This window comes from Vidua chalybeata, chromosome 3 (assembly GCF_026979565.1).
Source record: "Vidua chalybeata isolate OUT-0048 chromosome 3, bVidCha1 merged haplotype, whole genome shotgun sequence".
Lineage (NCBI taxonomy): Eukaryota > Metazoa > Chordata > Aves > Passeriformes > Viduidae > Vidua > Vidua chalybeata.
The window spans coordinates 18,123,747-18,145,202 of NC_071532.1; the positions used below are offsets into that span (position 1 = coordinate 18,123,747).

Below are 21,456 nucleotides of genomic sequence, written 5' to 3' on the forward strand. Positions count from 1 at the left end.
TTTCTCTCTTGCTTTGTAGTTTAGATTGAAGTAACAGCTTTAAACTGGCATTTCTCCCGTTTCATCTGCTGCTTTACAGAGACTCCTGCTAACAAACCCTGAGGAAAGATCATTTGGCCAGTAGGTCACAGGAAAAGTGTTATTTATCACAGAGACCATGGCATTAAAAAGGAGACCTTTCTCCTTCTGCATCTCCCCTGCCTTGGCAACACAGTGCTCCAGCCTCTTTGTAACACAACAGTCAACTCAGCAGCAAAGAGGACACTGACCTCAGCCTGGGTAAAAGCAGTGGGAGCTTTGGCAGGGGTGAAGATGTCTTTTTCAAACCCATGTCTCTCCTTAAAAACAAAGTGCAGCAGGAGAAGGGAAACACAGAAGGAAAAACATACCAGAGAGAAAACGAGCAGTTCAGAGAAGAAGGGACTAACTGTCATTTCCCCAGCAGTTTCTTTCCTGAACCACGACCAAACAGAATTTGAAGGCTCGTGCCATGCAGCCCAGCAGCTGGAGGACTAATGCACAGGGAGCACAGGCAACTTGAGGTCTTACCCACAACTAGTTTTGACCTATTTGAAATTACGATCATTTCACCCACTGAACTTCAGTTTTTGGCAAGTCCTGTCCAAAGCCAGGCAGGAGTTGGACCTGAATGAAAGCTCAAGTGTCTAGGTTCAGATCCAGTCTGAAACAGCAGAGACCAGAAAGATGCCTGGGCAGCAAGGGATGCTGGAGAGCAGGAATAAACACCATCTCCTCAGGATGTCTGCTGCACCTTTTCACTTGAATCACTGGCCCTGCCATTCTGTCTGGTTATAATTAGGCTTGACAGGATTCAATGTTTATTTTTTATGAACTCAAATGTATAATATTGATATTTATTTCCAAGTCCTTTTTCTCTTATTATTTTTATTGACTTGAATTTTTGCACAAGCAAGAAGTTCAGAACCACCTCAGAGACTAATTGCTGCTTATTCAACTTGTATTGACTATGGAAGTCAAGCTTTATAATGGATTTTGAAATAAAATCAGAACTGATAATAATCATCATCTTGCATGATATTAATTCATTATTAATTGACTCCAAGATAGAAGCTAGAAAAAACAAGCGCTTTTTGATGGAAATGCTGCATATCAAAATACTTTCAGAACTTCCTTCTGGAAGGCTTTACTACTGCTGGAAAGTTTTGTCTTTTGCTTTCAGCTGATGGGAAGAGCTGAAGATTATCCCCGTCTCTCTTTCAGGCTCTTCTGTCCTTGTGGCTAGTGAGGGAGCAGATGATGAAGAGTATGGGCTGCTCTGATAACTTCCTCAAGAGGAATGGGTTGGATGTTTCGCTATCCTTCCAAAACATTTCAGAAAGCTAATCACTCGTCCATAGAAGAAAATAATCCAATCCTGGTCAGATACATGTACTGTATTTTCAGTGCATCTGAACACCCCACAGTCAAAAATGAGTCACTTTCTGTCATATAAAAAGGTTTGTGGTATTTTTTTCCACAGAGAAGAAGCAGAAAAAAAAGAGACCATGCCACTTTCTCTGCTCAGATGGGAAGGCTGTGGCTGATGGAAATTAAAACTCCAGCAATCCTGAGTCCAAGTAGAGCAGTCTAGTCACTGGAATATTTTTCAGGTTGCTCTATAGGCTCAGAAGATCTAATTAATTTGTAACTGTGCAGGACACAGGCAGAGATGTCTGGAGTTGAACAGCTATAATCAGATATCAATGTCTTGGAAAAGGAGAAGGGATGCAGGAAAAATAAAGGCTTGCTGCTTTCCTGATCAGTGGTCTCTAGGCATGAATCCTGCTTTCTGCTGAGGGGATCTTATCTCAGGCACAGCATGGCACACCAGGTGCCAATATGTATTTGTTGCTGCCACCAGCAAGAAATTCCTGGGAGCATTCCTAGGCTTGACAGAGATGCAGTTTTCTGTGATGGCTCATAGAGGAGTATAGTTTGCTATCACTTAATGATGTGAGAGTTACAAGCATATGAAAAGGGTAGAGAGGGTAGAGAGGGCCAAAGCTTTAAAGCAAAATTCGCTACGAGACAAATGCCAGGAAATCTCAAGGGGTGAGACAAGGTCCTGAAAAGGGACCCAAATAGTAGAAGTAGTTTGGGTTCCCCAATTTCTGTAAGCATCCCAGAGTTACAGCATACTTGAGCTTTCCCAAACCCTAGGAAAGGCCTACTTCAAAATCAGGTCTCTCTGGATGTTACTCATTCTCATTTTTTTTTTTTTTCAATCCAGGCTTGAAAAGCATTATAAATTGGCCCTGGACTCAAACCTGAGTATTTGGACTGAATTTATTGCTTATTAAGGCAACTTCATGGGAGAGCTTTAATTGAAAATTGTGCCCAAGTCAGTTCTGGGGTCATGGGAAAAGCAGATTTAATGATCAGCTGGAGAAGCCAGGTCAGATGTGCAGTTTTAGATGCTATAAGTCTGCCATCCCTCTATGCAGTTGCAGGTGCTGCAGAGGAGGCCTGTTACAATGGATGATGGATTCAAAGAAAACTGTGAGCAGCAAGTCCACTGTGTACTAGCAACCATTCCCAGCTCATGTTTTTTCTAGAAAGCACTGTGAGACAGACAGACAGGAGTCATAGAGAAGGCACAGGAATACATAATACAGTTTTTGTTTCTTTGTTCATTTGCTTTTAAAGAAGAAATCAGATGGTTTGGAGCCTGTTAGAGGGATGTACAGAGCTTTTCACTTCCCGTTGGTCAATACTTATTGATGATACAGGTTGTCCAAGCTTGACAGCTGATTGTGGCCTTGAGTTTAAGTCCTGTAAGTGGTCAAACACTGCTAAAATCTAACAGGGGCTAGCACTTAGCCAGCTCCAGGTCCATCTGCCTGAATGATGGAGACATATCTCCCTGCTTGCTTATGGAAAATTATTCCTCCTGAACAGAATGCTGGGCGCAGAGGAAACAACAGAGGCACTGTAGTGGCACCAGTTTATGAGGAGCAAGCTTCCCCATCCAACAGCTTGCTCTGATGTGCATTCTGTGACTTACCAGACACCTGGAAGAGGCAGGTGGAGACCCCCACGTCGTTGGAAATGCTGCACTCGTAGCTCCCACTGGTCTCCCGGCTGACACTGTCCACCTTGAGCTCCGAGTAGTCCTGCTGCTCTGCCAGGGGCTGCGCCAGGAGGCTCCCGTTGAAGCGCCAGACGGAGGTGGCCACCTTCATGGGACTGCCCTTGAGCATGGTGCAGCGCAGGGTGACGCTGTGCCCCATGCCCTGCCGTACGTCCTGGAAGGCCGGCTCCACCACGGGGGGGACTGGAGACCCAACAGAGCAACAGACAGGGATGCCATCAGGGAGCAGCTGCCTCACCCAGCACGGTTACCCCGACCACCTTTGACAAGACAGGTACCTATGATTTCCAAGGGGTTGAAGCCAGGATCCATCACACCAAAAGCAACAGTCGTCTGACATTCCCTTCTGACTGGGCTGAAGCCACATTCTACCTCTCTCCCACTTATGAGGTAGGATAACCTTTAGCAAAGTGCTCATCCCACACTGAGCACTGCTTGGAGGAGCTACCAAGCTCTGCTCTCTCATGTGAGAAGTGCAACACCAGCAGCTGTATCACAGCTTGGATTCAATCCTCAGATCTAATCAGAATGACTAGTCCTATTATACAGCATAAAATGCACTCCCTGAGCAGGCAGGTAAGTTCCCAAGCAGTCATTTCTTCTTGTCAATGTTTGGCAGGGTTATCAAGAACGCTATGTTTAGATGGAGAGATCTGCACTGGCTCTCCCCACAGACCTGAAAGGGTTTTGGAGGGCCCCTCCCAAATACATCAATACAACACATTATGCAATGACTACAGGGACTCTGGGTCCTATTTTTATCTCTAGGAACAATTCCCTGATGTTGGGAGGTGAGTCACATCTATCCGTGTCAGCTTCTCTGCCAGTAGCGTGAGAATGGGAATGGTGATGTGTGCTCACCTCCTTAGCAAAGGGAGACTACTATGTCTTTTGCAGTTCTTTAGCACTTGTAAAAAATTATGGGAACTTCATGCTTTGGGCATGGTTGAGGCACAGCAAGGAGAAAGTTGGATTGGTACTGTTTGAGTTATTCCGTATTTAATGCAATGAAAGAGGACTTAAATTCCCACTGTCTCTGATAGACATGTTTCACTTGCAATAAATTCTTAATTAAAACATTACAGCGTGGGGATAAACAGAAGCTCTCAATCTAAAATGAGAAAAGCTTCCTGAACACAAACAGCTGTTAGGCTGAATGTAAGAGGGAGAACTGATTTATAGCAGTTTCAGTACAATCACAACTGACCTTCTGCAGGTTCAAAGCAAGTGCTTTTCCACAGTTTCTATGCCTGACAGATCGACAGAGCATCTGCCTCCTCTATAAGTCCATAGAGTTGCCAAGCACAGCCAGGCCCAGAAACCTGCAATACCCAGCATCTGCAGCGCCACAGACACAGGTCCACCAACAACCATGGGTCACTCTGCATCCCTGCTGCCCTGAATAGAGCTATGCTGGGAAGGGCTTTGGCACACCAGTCTTCTTCCATAGCCTGACTCCAGCAAGACCCAACAGCTCTGTGACACTAGTGACATATCTATCTTCTCCACAGATGAAGGTGCTGCATGCACTGTCTCACATGTGGGCATGCAGTGTCCCATCTGCAGGGGGCACAAATGAATCTGTGGGTATCCTGTGTAAAATCATCCCCATCATCCCTTCCACCTGGCAGCCTTTGTTTGATGTGGCTGATTGTTTTCAAGGTACCTTGTTCTCTAAGTCTTTGGGCCCTTTGCTGCGCTTAGGTGGATTAAAAGCAGCCCTTGCCTGAGCTGAGGCTGCCGTGCTGAGTGGCACGGTCAGCTCATTATGGATGGCTTTCCTGGGGATGTGTCTCTGCAAGTGCTTCTAGTGCTGACTTGCCTTTGGCTCACACGTCTCCCACCTCACAGTGAGAATAATGTGAGAAGTTGTTTGATTAGACCTAGTGCCATGCATCTATCATCTCCATCCCTAGCTGCTATCCCATTTCTTCAGTCACATCTGATCCTTAATTGAAGCCAGTGGGGTCTCACATTATAATCTAGGCCAGCTGGTGATATAGGGAAAAGAAAGAGAAAAAGGGGAGAGAAGAGAAAAAAGAAGGCTTGAAAAAAATGGCACAGCCTCTTCAGATGTACTCAGAGCAGTCTGTCACCTGAGGAGGAGAGAGAGGGGTCGGAAAGCAGCTTCCCTCACTGAATCTAACTGTGCCAGGTATGGGGCTGGGACAGAGGAAAAGTCTGAAACTGGACAAAGTGCCACCAGCAAGGACATATGCTGCAAGGAAAGTGCCCTCCTGGGCCTCACTGCGGGAGTATCTGGGGCTGGTAAAGGGTCACAGAGGAACAGGGCTGGGATGTTCCAGAGGCTTCCTTAGGTCACTGGAACAGCAGGGCAGCCAAGGATGCAGAAGATATTTAATCTTCTTCAGCTGAAAAATGGAATTTACTTGATTTGCACTGGGATAGGCTCCAGAGCTGTGTTACTATCTTGCAAAGGGAATGTCTGAAAGTGTCTATCAATTAAAAATTGATTATATTTTCTCCTCTTGTCTCTGGCACTAGAAAACACCCAATGAGTATTAACTCTGCAGGTAGTCCTGGAGCTCCTGGGTTTTCTGGAGAGAGAGCTGAAGCAGGTTATCCCATCACTAAAAAGTATAGAGAACTGCACCAGGGTCAGTTATTCCCCAAGGTTCCCAATGGATATGAAAACAAAGGAAGGTCAACAGCAATTACAGAGCCAGACATCAGCTCTGGCCTCCAATGCCTACTGGGGAGTTCACACTTGTTCAAGGAGATTACACACAAAAGGCAGACTCACCACAAAGGCAGGGATTCAGTCTGTAAAACCTCACCGCTAACAACACAGCCTTTTCTGTTTCTGTTCTTTTTCTCTGGCTTAAAGGCAAAAGAAAGCTTGTTTAAATGAGCTGGTGCTGCTGCTCCCCAGAACTAGGAACTGAACAGCTCCAGTATACCTGACATGGGGGCTGTCTTGGAGGAGAGACCTGTGATATGAGCCCTGCACAGACACCTTTAGGGAGCTGCAAAAAGGATAGTGATTTTCAAGGTGCTTCTTATACTCACAGGGGAGCAGCATTTCTGCTGGCTATAAGGAGGTTGTATTTGGCTATTCTGGCTTATTAAGCTGCTATGATGCTCTTTAAGTTTTTAGCCCAGTTCCAAAGGTGAGTCCTCATCCAGAGGCTCCTCAAATGCCTTCCTATATCTCCCTTGAAACCCAGCACCTGTACCAGAAGTGCTCTTTTAAGCAGCCTCCACATTGCAGGCAGCAAGTTGCTAGGCTTCCAGAAGGTAAAAAAACCTCTGTGCACATAGAGAGCTTCAGGATCCCTTGGCAAGAAACACAGCAAACAAATCCAGACAATTACTGTTCTCTCTCAGCATACAGCTTAACTCTAGAAGAGCTTGCTGGCAACAGCTGTGATGAAAGGGGTAAAGAGGCAGTGTTGAAGTGAGGGCCCTCCACCAACCTTGTTAAGATGCCGCTGCTGTGAAACACAAGGCAGGGCGGTCTGCCTTTGCAGCAGAATTAGCTAGTTAGGAGCAATTCCAATGAGCCAAACACAGGCAACCTACTCCAGTGTGCCAGGCACCCTAAAGCAAAGCTGGGCTGCAGGCAGCTCCTTGCTGTGAGCCAGAGCATGCTCTGCACCAAAGGGCTGGTAAGCTAATGTTGCTCACAGTGATGAAGGTTAGCGGTGAGGGAAGTACAACAGTGAAATGTCAAGCACCAAGGAGTGTTTCTTTGTGTCCCAATAACCTCTTATTTTCTTAGTTTTACTGGAAATAACCAGAACAGAAATGCTTATCCTCCTAGTTGAGTGAGAAGTGCCTTCTCACAGTTTATAGTCTGCTTGGTTTAAGTCTGTTTCAGTTTTAGCCTTGCGAAAGGGTAAAACTAAACTAGAGCTTTTCTTTACAAGAGCTGAAGGGCTCAGTGGAGAGACCACAGTCTCTCCTTTCACTGTCACTGTGCTGTCCTGCTTGGGCATAGCTCAGCAAGGGTTACTTGGCCCTTGCAATGCTGTCAGATTGCTGCAGGTTCCCATCAAATTAAGATGCTTCGAGAAGGCAAAGATGTTTCTTTCACCAGTGATGAAGTCAGAGCATCCCAGGAGAGCAGAGATGCACTTTGGAGCTTTTTACTCATGGGGTAAATACATAATAAACAATTTCCCTTAAATTAGCAACTGGCAATGTTGTCATGAGGCTACTCAATTCAGTATGGATGAAAGGCAAAGAAAGGGGCCTGTTGAAGTGGATTCATGCACAGAAATCAGTGACAAGCTTAAAGACAAGCCAGGATCTGCAAAACAGGGGAGCATTGAGTGAACAGACCTCACACAAATTATTCAGGCAATAACTGAGAAGGTTGAACATCCTAGACATCACAGGACAACACTTCTATGCAAGACACATGCCAACTCTGCTTCCCCACTGCAGTTTGGTAACAGTGAATAGCATAACCTGATAAAATCCCCAATGCTGGCTTGTTTTGGAAAGGTTGTCAGAGCTAGGGAGCTCTCTCATAATCTGCTTTCTGACTCACAAGCAGCCTTGTCCCCCATGTAGCCATGTACAGCTGACAACTGCCATCTCTGCGGGTGGTGAGCTGCCAACATTGAACTAGTGTGTGCAGCCATGGGCTGCTACATTCTTATTTTGCTACAGGAATTTACTTCCCACAATACTTCCTCTGCTGCAAAGAGAACCACAGCACAGTAATGTCATGGGGAAAAGGAAAGGCACGAAGAGAAAGATGCCCTAATCAAGGTCACACACACAGAGATCAGACAAAAGAAGTGCAGGAGTCCTTCATCCTCACCTTCACTATACTTTCCATATTGTGACCCATATCCTGTTCCTTCCGCTCTTAGCCTAGTCTTCCTTTTCTGTGAGAAACACCTCTCCTCTATCCTCCAGAACCAGTCTTTAAATTTTTATTTAAATCTAGACAGTGCAGTACGTAACACAAGTGATGAAAATAGAAAGCTGTGCTAGATTAGAAAGCTGCTTAATTTCAGCAGCTCTCATCCCACCCTGCTGACTGACTACCTCAAAGCTTAGCCATGCATCACAGCACCAGTGGGACTCCTGACTTTCGTCTTCACCATGTCCCTTGGTGAGACCCAACTGACCAACCATTTGTAGGATTAACATTGCAAACAACACACAGATAACCTGCCATGAAAGATTGCACATAGTGGTTAGTTACAATTCTTAGCTGTGTCTCGTTACCAGAAGAAGCTAATGACAACAGGAAGTAATTTCTTTCTCTAGAAAGAAAATCAGCACAGACATCTATGTGGACCTTATGAGACCTATATGTTTCAATCCAAGATCCATGTAATTTCTTACAGGTATCCTTTTGCAGACTGCTGGATGCAGTCTTCCCTAATCTTCTCTAGAAAACCAAAGAAACCTCAGCAAAGGATGCCTCCCTTTTCTAACCCCCAGCACCATAACCTGGGGTAATAAAGATATCACAGACAGCAAATATACTGCAACCCTTTTCTCACAGCAGGAAGAAAACTCCATGGTTTCAGCTCCAGGAGAGACCAGAACTCTCTACCTGAACAAGAGGGGAAGCTCTTTTATTGTCACAAGGCTGGGAAATCACAGCTGAGCAATTCTGTTCCTTGCAACTGCACCTACACCCCAAACCCTAGGAACACACATTCGGCATCAACAGTTTTCCATGTGCAGACAAATATCCAACCCATATTTACAAGCCCAGTCTCATATGCTTATTGAATATATAAGTGTGTAGTTAGAAGATGGGAGATCCAGGAAGGCTTGCTCAGCCTGTTTCAGCTGAAAGCCAAATCTCATTCTTTTATCTTATATGACTTTTGCCTTTGCACTTCAGTCTCTCCATGTATGAAGAGATAAAACATGTGGTTTTTGCATAGTGCTTGAAAGCCAAGTTGCAAATTTTGTTATTTCAAAGAAAACAAATTTGTTTGAGTAAATTTTCTACTAGACAAGTGAGTGCAGGGTCTGGAGAGGCAGGGCTCAGAGAATGCTTAGTTCTATGCTAGTTGACTGCTTTTAAAAGAAGAGCAAATGAAATGTATTCACTACCAGCTTTTCTGCTTTCCTCTTCCCTGAACTTTCCAAGCCAATTAGCTCAAACAGTCTTCACCTATTAATAAAGAGGGATTTACTAAGGGATTTCCTCTTCTGCATGATGAACTGTGCTGATTAATACATGAGACCCCTTGCTCGCTTTACAGAGTGCTTTGGAGAAAGTCCATCCTGGGTGGGAATTTCCGGACCTTTAGTCTCACAGATATGCCTCCTCAAAAAAAAGATCTGTCCCAGAAATGCTGGAATGCCACTCAGACTCACTGCCCAATTAATTCACACTAACAAGACACTACAAAGACAAGTATTCTTCTGCAGTCTAAAGCCACCTCATTCCCATGCCTCACTTACCTTCTAGCATCTCATTTTAAAACAGTGCACTCCCCTAATTGAAAAAGATAAGTAGAAAAAGATGCTGCATGTACAGAAAACACATACACATTTATATGTGAATTGCATGCTGCTAAACCTTCCCCCACCCATGCACCACCCAATCAGCCAAGTTGTTCACTGGAAAAATAGAGAGGATGAGAGTGGACATTTCAAACTAATACCTTCAAGTACTGCCAGACCAACAGCAAAACCCCAAACTTAAGATTTTTTTTTCCACAGACTAACATGAAAATATTTTCTCTAGCTCACAACCAAGTTTGCTAATTATAACATGGTGAAGCAGCATGACAGCCAGGGAGGATCTGCACAGCCTTCATTCTCCTGCCCATGCACATACCCACAAGAGGGGAGCCCTCCCATGTGTAGCAGTGTCAGACCACCAACGCTTCGCTCAGGTTCTGCCTGTCTTCTACAAGACAACAAGGTGTCACCTCATACCCATTCATCTGTTATTACATGCCTCTGTTTAACAAATTGGGCTGGCAGTGACAGGCCACTCCCAACAGCATATAAATAGTTTAGATGCAAACATTCACTAACAGTCAACCAATGATATTCTTTCCCTAAAAGCATCCTATATGCATTAACCTTTGGCAGAGAAACAGTTATCTTACTATTCAATAATTCATAGGTGAGCTACTCAGCTGGGCAGTTCTGGGAATAAAGCAACTCATTGCCAGTGCAAACTAAGGAAAAGAAAAAAAAAAAAAAAAAACCAAAATCAACCCCACAAGAAAGAATAAATGAGGTTTTTACGAAGCAAAGAATCCACATCTTTCCTTTTACTTCAGAGTTTGTCAGTAATTTTTCTTACCATCTAGCCTAATTCCCTTACTGCAGTTTAAGCCTACTGCAAGTCCTCCCCATAGGTGTTTTCATGTCCTAGTAATCAACTCTGTACTATCCCCAGGGTGTAAAGAAGGTGAAATTGAGGGAAAACAGCTAATCTATGAAGTTCATCATCCTAGTATAGGCCCTCCACATTCCTGAGAAAGATTTGGAGCAACTGGGAAAGGACTGATAACCTCCCCAAGTTTGACAGCAAACCTGGTGCTAGCTGAAGCAGGACTTTAAAGCCCAAATTTATCACATTTTTCTTCATTGAAACATTCATCTTAGGAATGCCACCTCCCTCCAAGGCTATTAAATGAGAGGGACATCTCCAGAGGATGATTCAGATGGCAGGAATTCCTAGCTGGCATATAAGCCTCTGTCCTGTACCTGCACAGGGAGCTTAAGCAGCCCTCCCAGCTCTGCTAGGTGGGATGAATGCAGAGCGGAGTGAATGCATTGAAGTAGCCAGTGCCCCCCTTCCCTATGAACCTCTCATGAACTCCCAGTGCACCTTGTTTGATGAGCTGATCAGTAAGCTGAGTCTAACACACACCTCAAACCTGGGCAGCGTATTCTGCTCTTGGACAGGAGACACCTCCAGTGCTCCAACTGCTGCGTGCCACAACAGAGCTCACCTGGGCAGGAAAACAGGCACCAGCCTGCAAATCCCCCATAGCAAACACACTGAGAAATCTTTAGACTCCAGGAAATGTCCAATTAGTGCCACCACCAGGGCTCATGTCCAGAGAATGCAGGTGTCTCCTACAAGGAATTGTCTGAATTCCCCCTTGACTCCTGGAGGTGAGAGCAGCCCCATCCAGAGGAGCAATGAGCAGAGGTGACTGCTGATTCCAAGCATCAATCCAATAGATCCTGTTCCATTGTCAGCTGCCGTAACAATTCAATTACTTCCATATATTTACACCCCTTTAATAAAAGAACTGAAATTTAAAAGCAGGGAGGCTGCCGGAAAAAAGTACCTCTGAGGACTGCAATCCTGTCAAAATAGAGAAGAGCCCCTGCTTTAGAAATGCAGTTATTGTCAGGGCTGCAGGGGATCAGGGGCTTCTGCTCACAGCTGGACCACAGCAATACCTCACCTTCAGTTTTCAGTTTGAAAACTAAATTGGGACCACAAGACAATCCCTCCACAGCTGCTTTCCAAACAGGCAGGCAAAGTGAGATGCAGCACAGCCAGAATCAGAAACATTGATTAAAAAATCAGACATGCTGTAATGTTGGTGAGGTGGGACCAGAGCTGGAAAGGGGAGAGATCCAAGTCAGAAAGAGCCTGGTAGAGGAAGGAAGGCCATCCAAAGCAATTAATATAACCAAATACAAACCAGCACTCCTTAATACGTTCACTTTGAAATCTTTCTTCACAGTAATAAACTAAAGGGATGCATGGGGCAAAGCTGGACCAAGAAGAGTTAATACAGTGGTTCACCATTCATCTACAGAGTGGGAAGAGGACAAGCTTCCCCACAAAATCAGGCTGTTCCTCAGCTTCTCCTTCAGGCCTAGCAGGGAATTTGGACCAAGGATGAAGAATTCTGCATAGGACAATGCTCAGTTCTCCATCACTTCCCTGTCTGCTACCTCAGAGTTTTGCTGCCAGTTGTTTAATATCCTGCTCTACTAACTGCCATCATTACCCCATTTTTCCATCCTTCACCCTTGATTGGTCTTGATTCATCTGAGGAAGATGACGACAATGAAAACGTAACTGCTCAGAAAGAGGCTGAAAGGATGCTCATACTAAAAGATTTATGGCAAACGCTCAGGCTCATAGATGAAACAGCTGAGGTCAACAGATATCAAAGCAATTTTTCCCATAAGAATTAATGTAACAAGGGGGGCAGTGCATACAGGAACTCAAGAAATGCATGCAATTTAAAAACACGGGATCAGTATATATAGCATAGAGAAAGGAGAGGCAAGAACATTTTTTACTGTAAGCATTTTTACTGTCATTCTCTGGATGGTTACCGCTTCGTCATTGTCATCATCATTTTCAGATGAATCAAGGTAGATCAAATCAATCACGGGCAAAGGATGGAAAAATGAGGATGGGTTCAGGAGGTCTTCAGATGAAATGGCTGAGGTCTTTCAGAAGAGTGACTAGCTTCAAAAAACCAGCTACCAAACAGCCACAATCTCTGCCATTTGTACATCCTGTTTTTCCCCTCCATCCTTCATACCATTACCTGCATGCATTTAAAAGGTGTGACATCCATAAGGACCTTTTCCCAACTCCTCCTCTATTAATTAATTACTAAAAAAATACTTTATTTGTCCTATTAGTACTGTCATAGCCTTTCATGAACGTACCTTCAACAGATTGCTGATTACAGAGAATCATCTCCCTGCACTTTATTCCAAAACATGCTGCCTGCCTTTGGAGACAGCAGAAGATCTGGCAGTCCCATTTCTTCAGGAATGGGTGATATCACCCACCTCAGAGAACGATATGGACTCAAGCTATAGAGGACTTACTCCTGCACTGGAAACCCCCTGTCTTCTCTTGGCACTGGCTCTGTGTTTCCCAAGGCACACCAGCCCTGCTGCTGAAGCAGGTGCAGCCCTGTAGCCCCGGTCTTTTCCCTGCATGAGTGAGACCACTTTCACTTCTGACACTCACAGGTGTTGTGGGTTCCCAGAAACCACTTTTCAGAGCTCACGGTCTCTTCTGCAGCAGAAGGCACAGAAAGGAGGCCAGTGAGAGAACTGGCAACCATTCAAGGACAGCAGCCTGCTCCTCAACCTCCCCATCTGGCTATCGGCTCTGTCCCATCTCCTCTGGACTTGGATCAGGAGAGGGAAGTTTATTAACAGTCTCATTCACATGATAAATCTGATGTGACATTCTATTTTCCATGACGTGACATTCCATTTTCTATGACTGACCTCAAACTGGGCCAGTACAGCAGGAACTCTTTGGATGAGCAGCATCCCTGCAATGTGGTCACTTGCCTGTCTCCTACAGACACTTCTTTGCATTGGCCGAGGAGAGCTTCAGCTGCAGCCAAGGTGATATGCAGGACAAGTGGGAAGGACACACTATTTCTTCTTCCAATTCTTGGATTTTGGTCCAACATGTAAACATCTGAATTTGGTTCCATAAGTTTTCATTATTCTCATTCTCAACTCTCCTGGGACACCAAAGTTAAGACACCGCCTCATTTTGACCCACTGCATCAAGATCAGAAAGTGAATCCTGGCCTGAGTCAATCCATCAGCAATTATCATTCTGAGGGGTTGCACCAGCACACACTGCAACACAGCCTCCTTCTCCTTCTGCCCTCTCCGTAACAAATAATAATGCCTCCCAGAATCGGCTATCCCAGGTAAAAAGGACATTTTAAACCAGTTTCAGCAGCATTTGCTGAGACATCCCACTATAGCGGGCAGGAAGTAAATATAATTCTGCATACAGTTTTGGAAAGAGCCTGTGTGGACTTAAATCTGGAAATATTTGTGGCTAAATCTGCGATACAAGCCAGAGGAATAGGAAAGACAGCCCACCTCTGTGTGTAAGACTCTAGCTAGGACTATGTACCCTGATCTGAATTCATCAGTGCAAAAATGGCAGACTAACAATGGATCATAAAAATCTTAAAAATTACACAGAAAGTAGTAAAATATCTACTTTCTGTAGAAAAGGGATATTTTCTGTAGAAAAGGGAAAACTTTGTCCAGCCGGGCCTTTGAGGTGATAGCACCTTTTGAACACCAGGGGAGATAAAATTATTCTGTACCCTCCATGCAAGCACTGCCTATGGAGGTACAACCCAAATCATTGGGTCAACCTAAGCAGATGAAACCTCGGAACAAACAGCAATAAACCTTTTTATTCCTGACTGATTCCATAAAAAAACTCATGGAAGATGAATGTGGGATGCAACATTCCAAGTTAAAAACGAATGATGATTAATATAGTTTTATGGGTCCTTGGCAGACAAATCAGGTAGTGCTTGAGAAAGCAACAAGAAAAGTAACTATCTTGTCATAACATCCTCAGGCTTTGGAAAGAACCTGGCTTGCTTCCACACGACAGACTAATTGAAGATGTAATACTACTCAAATGCAGCCCACATTAAGCAGATTAAAAACACATTAACTAAAAGAGTTCAAAAAGAAATTTTAAATGGCTGCACGCACCATTGGGATCTCTCTAGTGAGAGGGAACGCCTATTCAAGGAAGACATCTCTAGAAAGAACCCACATGAACCTCTTAAACTGATGCTATTTCACATCTCCATAAAGGTCAGAGATCCAGAGAACAGCTTGGCAAAGCTAAAGTATATCAATTATAAAGCACCCTGTTCAGGTTGTGTAGCCAACATCACACATAACCACTTTTAGTGTCTGAATGACCTTATATCTGTGTGCAGCTGGGTGCACACTTTGGCACATCTGTTGCTTGTGGCTTGGGCTGTGCTTCCTTCCCTCCCACACAAAAGGCAGTGATAACTGACGATCACCATCCCTAAGCACTTGTGTCAATATAAGAACCAACATTCTAGAAGATAGAAAACACGTAGCAGTAAATGACATACTAAAGAAGTACCTCTTACAGGACAATTCGGCTTGCCTGATGGAATAGTCTTTTGGGAACTTCATTAATTTTGTCCTGGATATTCACATAACTATAGAAAATTTGGGAATAATGTATGGTCATAATAAGGTCATAATAATGACCTTTAAAGGTCATAATGTAAAGGTTCTTGAAAGAAAAGTGTTGAGGAAAGAATGTGTCACTCTTGCAAGGGAAGACACAATGACTCCAAGAGGAGCCTGAGTTAATGTAACTGATTAACATCAGCTTTCAGCTTAATTCTGTAGTCCAAAGATGTCCAAATGCTTGGGTGATTAAGCCAAAGCTTACTAAACATACTGTGAGATGGGCATCGCATCTGTGCTGGTGAGATCATTTTTAAAAGCCTGTTTAATACATGTAGCCATGCTGACAGAATGATGTTGAGAAAAAATGAGAAGAGGGCCATAAAAATAAATATAGGGCTGGAAAACATGCCTTGTGGTGAATGGCTAAAGAGACTCTTTCTGGATTGCCTACTGAAAAGACTAAGAGATTACTTGTTCTGGTATCTGAGACTACATGAGGAAGAGACTGCTGATAACAAATAGCTCATTATGTGAGAAAACAAAGGCATAAAAAGAGCTTGTAGCTGGAAACTGAAATGAGACAGGCTTAGATTAAGTGATGACAACAGAACCATGAGAGTAAAAAAACACTGGAACAACTTACTGAGCAACACATTGAATTCTCTGTCACTTCAGGGTGTGAGAAGATGCTGCACTGAAAATGTACAAATATCCAAGTTTAGATGTACAAAGGTAAACTCTCCTTGTTCCTCAGCTCCATCAGTGATAGGGACTATCCTTAGCATATAAATAAGACAAACAGCACAAAATGATTAGAAAGAGATTCAAAGAGCTCTTGTTTTGTCATAGTGATTGGGAAGCTGGAGTCACGGCATTTTGGATAAGCAGATTGGAGCACATAAGCTTCCCTAAAGAGTTTTTAAAAAAACAAAAACAAAACAAAACAAAAAAAACCAAAAAAAACCACCCACAAAAATCCCAACACAAAACCCAACTCTTTCCTCCTTTCTTTAAAATAGTTTCATTTGCATTTTTTCATTTATACATGTAAGTTGGTTCCTAGAAAGTGAATCAGTGTGAAAACTTATCCACTTCCATGCATAAGTTTGGACTTTGGCAGAGCCTTATTACAAGCAGCCAAAGGGGAAAAGAAAGATTTCCAAATCACAAAATCCTATTTTCAGTTGCTCTGTTTTCCTCTGATCGAGCCAACTGCTGCCATTTTCTTATCCCTTTAAATCTACTTTAGTCTCTCCAGCAACCCACCTTAGATGGAGGGCTGCTCACTTTCCCTCAAGCCCCATTTCTCCGTTTTACAGCATACAAGAATGTTGGCTGAAGGGCATGTATAAACGATGAACTGCTCAGAAAAACCCAGCAGACTTAGTGCTATTAAGCTCATCTATATTGCATTCAGTTATTAGATACTGTATTCTAGCTTGTGATTAGGACAGTGCAGTATTTCCTTGCAATCAGCATTTTGTAAGGAAAATCCCTGTTCAGTGCAAATGCTACTGTCATTCTTTGTTCTCTTGACCTCAATCACAGCCACTGCTGGGAGCCTCTGTTAGTTTTCTAATTCCTCCTGTGAAATGCTTGGCTGAATTTGCCCCAGAGTTGTAGCATATTTGCTACACTGAGAGATGAGATGAGATTTGCAGCACTGGTTTCATCATCTGTGAGAGCAGATCACAACAGATCAAGAATCTTATTTTTCCTTCCACCTCTTTCCAATCTGGGCTACCTGTAGAACTTGAGATCTCAGTCGCAATCCCAAACTGCCATTTTGGTCTAGCAGTAGGTTTAAGGTTCAGAGAACCGTGAAGGCTACAGCTGCAGGGATATTGGGACTGGAAAAGGCATGCCAAGTAGAGCACAACACTGCACCAACATTGATCTCTCCACATCTTTCTTAATCTGTGCCACCCATGGTACTGGGGACCTCAGGCTCTGTCCAAAGCTGCAATTAGTGCTAGGGTTCAGAGAAAAAAAAAAAAAAAAAAAACCTACAGGTCCAGGGATACTGAGGCTGGAAAGCCTGCACTTCCAGGAATCAAAAAAATCGAGTCACAAGTGTTGTTCCCCAGTGCTCAGTGTCGAAGACAGCTCTGCTTAATCTTTATCAGTTATGTGGATGACAGGATTGGGGACACCCTCAGTCAGTTTGCAGACACACCAATTTGGGTTGGAGTATCAATCTTCTGGAGCAGAGGTAAGCCCTGCAGAGGGATCTGGACAGGCTGGATCAATGGGCTGAGACCAACTGTAGGAGGGACAACAACGTGAAGTTCCGGGTCCTGCCCTTGGGTCACAACAAGCCCTTGCAGCACTACAGGCTGGGGCAGAGAGGCTGGAAAGCTGCCCAGCAGAAAAGGACCTGGGAGTGCTGACTGACAGCGACTGAACATCAGCCAGTGTCTGCCCAGGGGGCCAAGAAGGCCGATGGCATCCTGGCCTGTACCAGCAGTGGTGTGGCCAGCAGGGCCAGGACCGGGACTGTCCCCATTACTCAGCACAGGTGAGGCCTCACCTTGAATCCAATGCTCAGTTCTGGGCTTCTCAATTCAAGAATGACATTGAGGTGCTGGAGTGTGTCCAAAAAAGGCAACAGAGTTGGTGAAGGGTCCAGGGCACAAGTCCTACAAGGAATGACTGAGGGACCTGGGGTTGCCCAATCTGGAGAAAAGGTGGGTCAGGGGAGATCCTTTTGCCCTACAATTATCTGAAAGGAGGCTGTGGCAAGATGAGGGCCAGTCTCTTCTCCAGGCATATAGTGATAGGACAAGATGAAACAGCTTCAAGTTGTGTCAGGGGAGGTTTGGGTTGCATATTAGGAAAAATTTCTTCACCTAAAGGGTGGTCAAGATTGGAATAGGCTACCCAAAGAAGTGATGGATTCACCATCCCTGAAAGTGTTCCAAAAATAAGTGGATGTGGCACTTTGTGATAAGGTTTAGTGGCCATGGTGGTTAGGCCAGAGGTTATCTTGAAGGTCTTTTCCAATCTTGTGATTCAGTCTCAGAAGCCAGCTTCCTCCCAATCAACAGTAACAAAAATTTCCATGGTTTCCTGTGACCACACGTGACCCTAGAAACAAGGACTCCAAAATTAAACAAAATGCAACAGGTAGGCATTCAAACAGGAAATGTAGGCATGTCTGTAAATTCCTGGGACCAATGATGGATTTGCAGGTTCATTACTGGGATCATGAAAGAAAACCAACTGTTCTACCTTGAGTAATGGAGGCCAATTATATTTGAATCAGAAATAACAGTTGACATAAGGAAGGAGTGTGTGCACACTTGTGCTTATTTTTGTTTGCAATAGAGACGCAAAGATGAATGGAAAATAGGAACTATATGAAGTGAAATAGAGTGAAAGGGGTGAATGTTGGAAATATGATTTCTGGTCATTGAGAAAACACTATTTCCTGGCTTCAAAGAAAAAACAGTTTCTTGTTCAGAAACTGGCCCAAGTGGAAAAGCCCAAAACTAGTCACTGAGCAGCTCCACAGAAAGCTCCAAAAAGTTCTATGACCTTGCTAAAAATGGAGCCCTCAGCCTCCCTGTAAATTGTCCTAGCACAGAATTGGAAACAGGGAGACTCACTGGGATGTAGAGAAGTCTAAGCACCTCTGAAATTTAATTCTCATTTAAACAGTTTCCCTGTAGGGGTGAATGTAATTAGTGCTGTTTCAGAGCTTGGGGTCAGGATGGTCACAGCTAATTCAAAACACATCCAGGATGCTTAGTTTTCTACTGGGGCCTCTGCTCTTATCAGGAATGTCTCAGGGGCTTCCCTGCATAAGTCCCCTCCTCAAAAGTGGCATCACTATTCTGTGCATTGCTTTCACATGCCTGCCACAACCCTCCAGTCCTCCTGGGCTTGAGGAAATAGCACTGCTCCAGTGCCAGAATCCAGAGAGCAGGTGAAGAGTAGCATGTTATTCTGCTCCTGCACTGTCATAGGTGCTCCATGACATGGTTTACAGCCCAAAAATCCTGGTAGAAAAGCAAAGGCACAGGCACAATCCATAGCACCACATAGCTCTCTCTGGAAAAGAGGCTGGGGGAAAAGGATCTCTGCTTCCCTGGCACAGGTCCCGTGCCAGGTCTGGTGGCCTATGCTGCCCTGCAGGTGTGGACAGCTGTTTTCACTTCTCTGTGCCTCAGGCCCTTGTGCAGAGGCTGAGCATTAATATGAGAAAATGAATCACAATTTTTGTTTGCTTGGTGACTTCCTGGTTTTCCTAGTGAGTTCTGGTCCATAACATCTCTCTCTCCACCACCAAGAGGCAGAATTTGATAGGGACAAGCCATTCCCTCTTTTTCTGTCCTGTGACCCTAGGCTCAAAACATGAGAGCTGACAGCAGGCTTCTAATTTGCTCCATCTTCCACTTCCCTTGCCCCATGACTGCTGAAGCCAGCAAGTCCTTGTTTCAGCTGGCACAGAGTTAATTTTCTTCATAGTAGCTGGTATGGTGCTCTGTTTTTGATTTAGGTACAGTGCTGTCCTTAGGATGAGAATAATTTTGATAATGCACTGATGTCTTAGTTCTTAGTAAGCAGTGCTTTAACTCATGGACTTTCCACTGTCTCATGGTTTGCCAGTGAGCAGGCGCACAAGGAGTTGGGAGGGAGCATGGCCAGGACAGCTGACCTGAACAAACCAAAGGAACATTCCATACCACAGAATGTCATGCCCAGTATATAAACTGGGGGGAGATGGCTGAGAGGCATCAATTGTTACTTAGGGATGGCTGGGCATTGGTCAGTGAGCTGTGAGTAATTTTACTGTGTTTCACTTATTTTTGAGCTTTACTCCTTTTTTCCCCCCCATCTCTCTCTCCTTTACATTACTATCATTACTACTAATATAATAAATTATTTCAATCACTAAATTTTCCTACCTCAATCCACAGGTTTTACCTTTTTTTTTTTTGGATCTTCATCCCATTCGTAACAGATTCCCCATGAACTCAGATACCAGTCCTATTTATCACAATGTCGTGGGGACAGGACATTTTCATGCTCATCCCAATCGTGGTTTCTGTTCCCTGTTCTCAGTTTGTTTTGTCTTCCTTCCCCCTGCCCCGGCTCGCTGCTGGCTTGCTGCTTGGCTTTTGGGCTTGCTTGCTGCTTTTGCTTGCTGCTGGCTGCCTGCTTTGCTGGCTCTGTTTTCCTCTCTTTTTTCTTTGTTTTTCGCTTGCTTGCTTTTTTGCCATTTTTTTTCCTTTTTCCCCGGTTTCTCTTGTTCCCTTCCCCCCCCCCCCCCCGAAGATATCGGACCTACTCCAGGCAGGAGCTCCCCCGGGGTCTGCGAAAGAAGCTTCGTACCCTCTGCGGCAAAGAGAGACACAGCTCAACCCCCTTGGACTGGTGAAAACATCTGTGGTCATCTCGGGCTATTTCTCTTGTGCTGGGGAGTTTTTGTTGTTCCTTAATAAACAAGTTTTTTCCACTTCCCCTCTGAAGAAATTCCTCCCGAACCCGGTGGTGGGGGGAAGTTGCGGAGGGTTTTGTTTCCTATAAGGGGCTCCTTTGGAGATGTTTTCCCTTAATTTGTCCTAAACCAGGACACACCCTTAGCAGAGAATATCCCATAACCCCACATTCCAGGATCCACAAAGCTTTCTCTGCCATGGCCAAGTTCCCATGTCTCTTGGACCTGTACTGGTGCTGCACAGGCCCAAAGAGAGAGCTACAGCTGCAGTGCCAGACTCACTATCTCTGACCTACTGACTGACGATAAGCACATGGCAGAAGTACTCACAGTCTATGTTACATCCCTGTGCAAACAGAAGCAGAGCCAGGACAACCTTTCCCTCCAGCTAGGCTGTCTTGATGCAATCTGGGAATCACCAGCTGTAAGGCACACTGGAGAACTTTGATACAAGTGGTTTTACCCATGGTCTAAGCCTAGCAAAGCAGCTTCATCAGAATGGCAAGATGGGAAGCACTGGGAAAGAGTCTGACAGTCCTCTGGCAGCAGTATGCTCCTGTAACTTAAAGAGAAGCATATGTGTGGGTGAGACCCAAACATGCATAGCCTTGCAGGATGCTCAGCACAAAGCATTTGAGAGGATTCTGGAGTTGTTTCTTACCTCAATAAGTTGATATATACTTGGGTCCTACAGGGAGAATAGCTGCCATGGCAGGAAAAATTAGAAGGAATGTCTGCATTAGAACTGTATGAGATTTGGTATTCAGCCCTGAAAGGGCCCTAGGTGAGCAAATATTTACAGAGAGATGACCAAGATTGTCTGCCATCCACTGTGTCTATACAGCTCTTGTCTCTCCCTTCCTGACAAAACTGTACAGCTTGAATGTGTCTCTCTCAATAAAATTAAGTTGCTCTTCCTGCAGAGTCTGGCCAAAAAACAGGATAATGGCAGATTATGGAACGTGTATTTGTTTCTCCCAACAATATCTGAGAA

General features: G+C 44.5%; 1 protein-coding gene across 1 annotated transcript in view; it reads right to left on the reverse strand.

Annotated features, from left to right (window-relative positions):
* Nucleotides 1–21,456, reverse strand: part of MDGA1 (MAM domain containing glycosylphosphatidylinositol anchor 1) — a 144,001-nt gene that overhangs the window by 46,355 nt on the left and 76,190 nt on the right. The window contains exon 9 of the mRNA XM_053939166.1: nt 3,026–3,295. Within this exon, the coding sequence (XP_053795141.1) occupies nt 3,026–3,295 (270 nt within the window). The remainder of the gene's footprint in view (nt 1–3,025; nt 3,296–21,456) is intronic.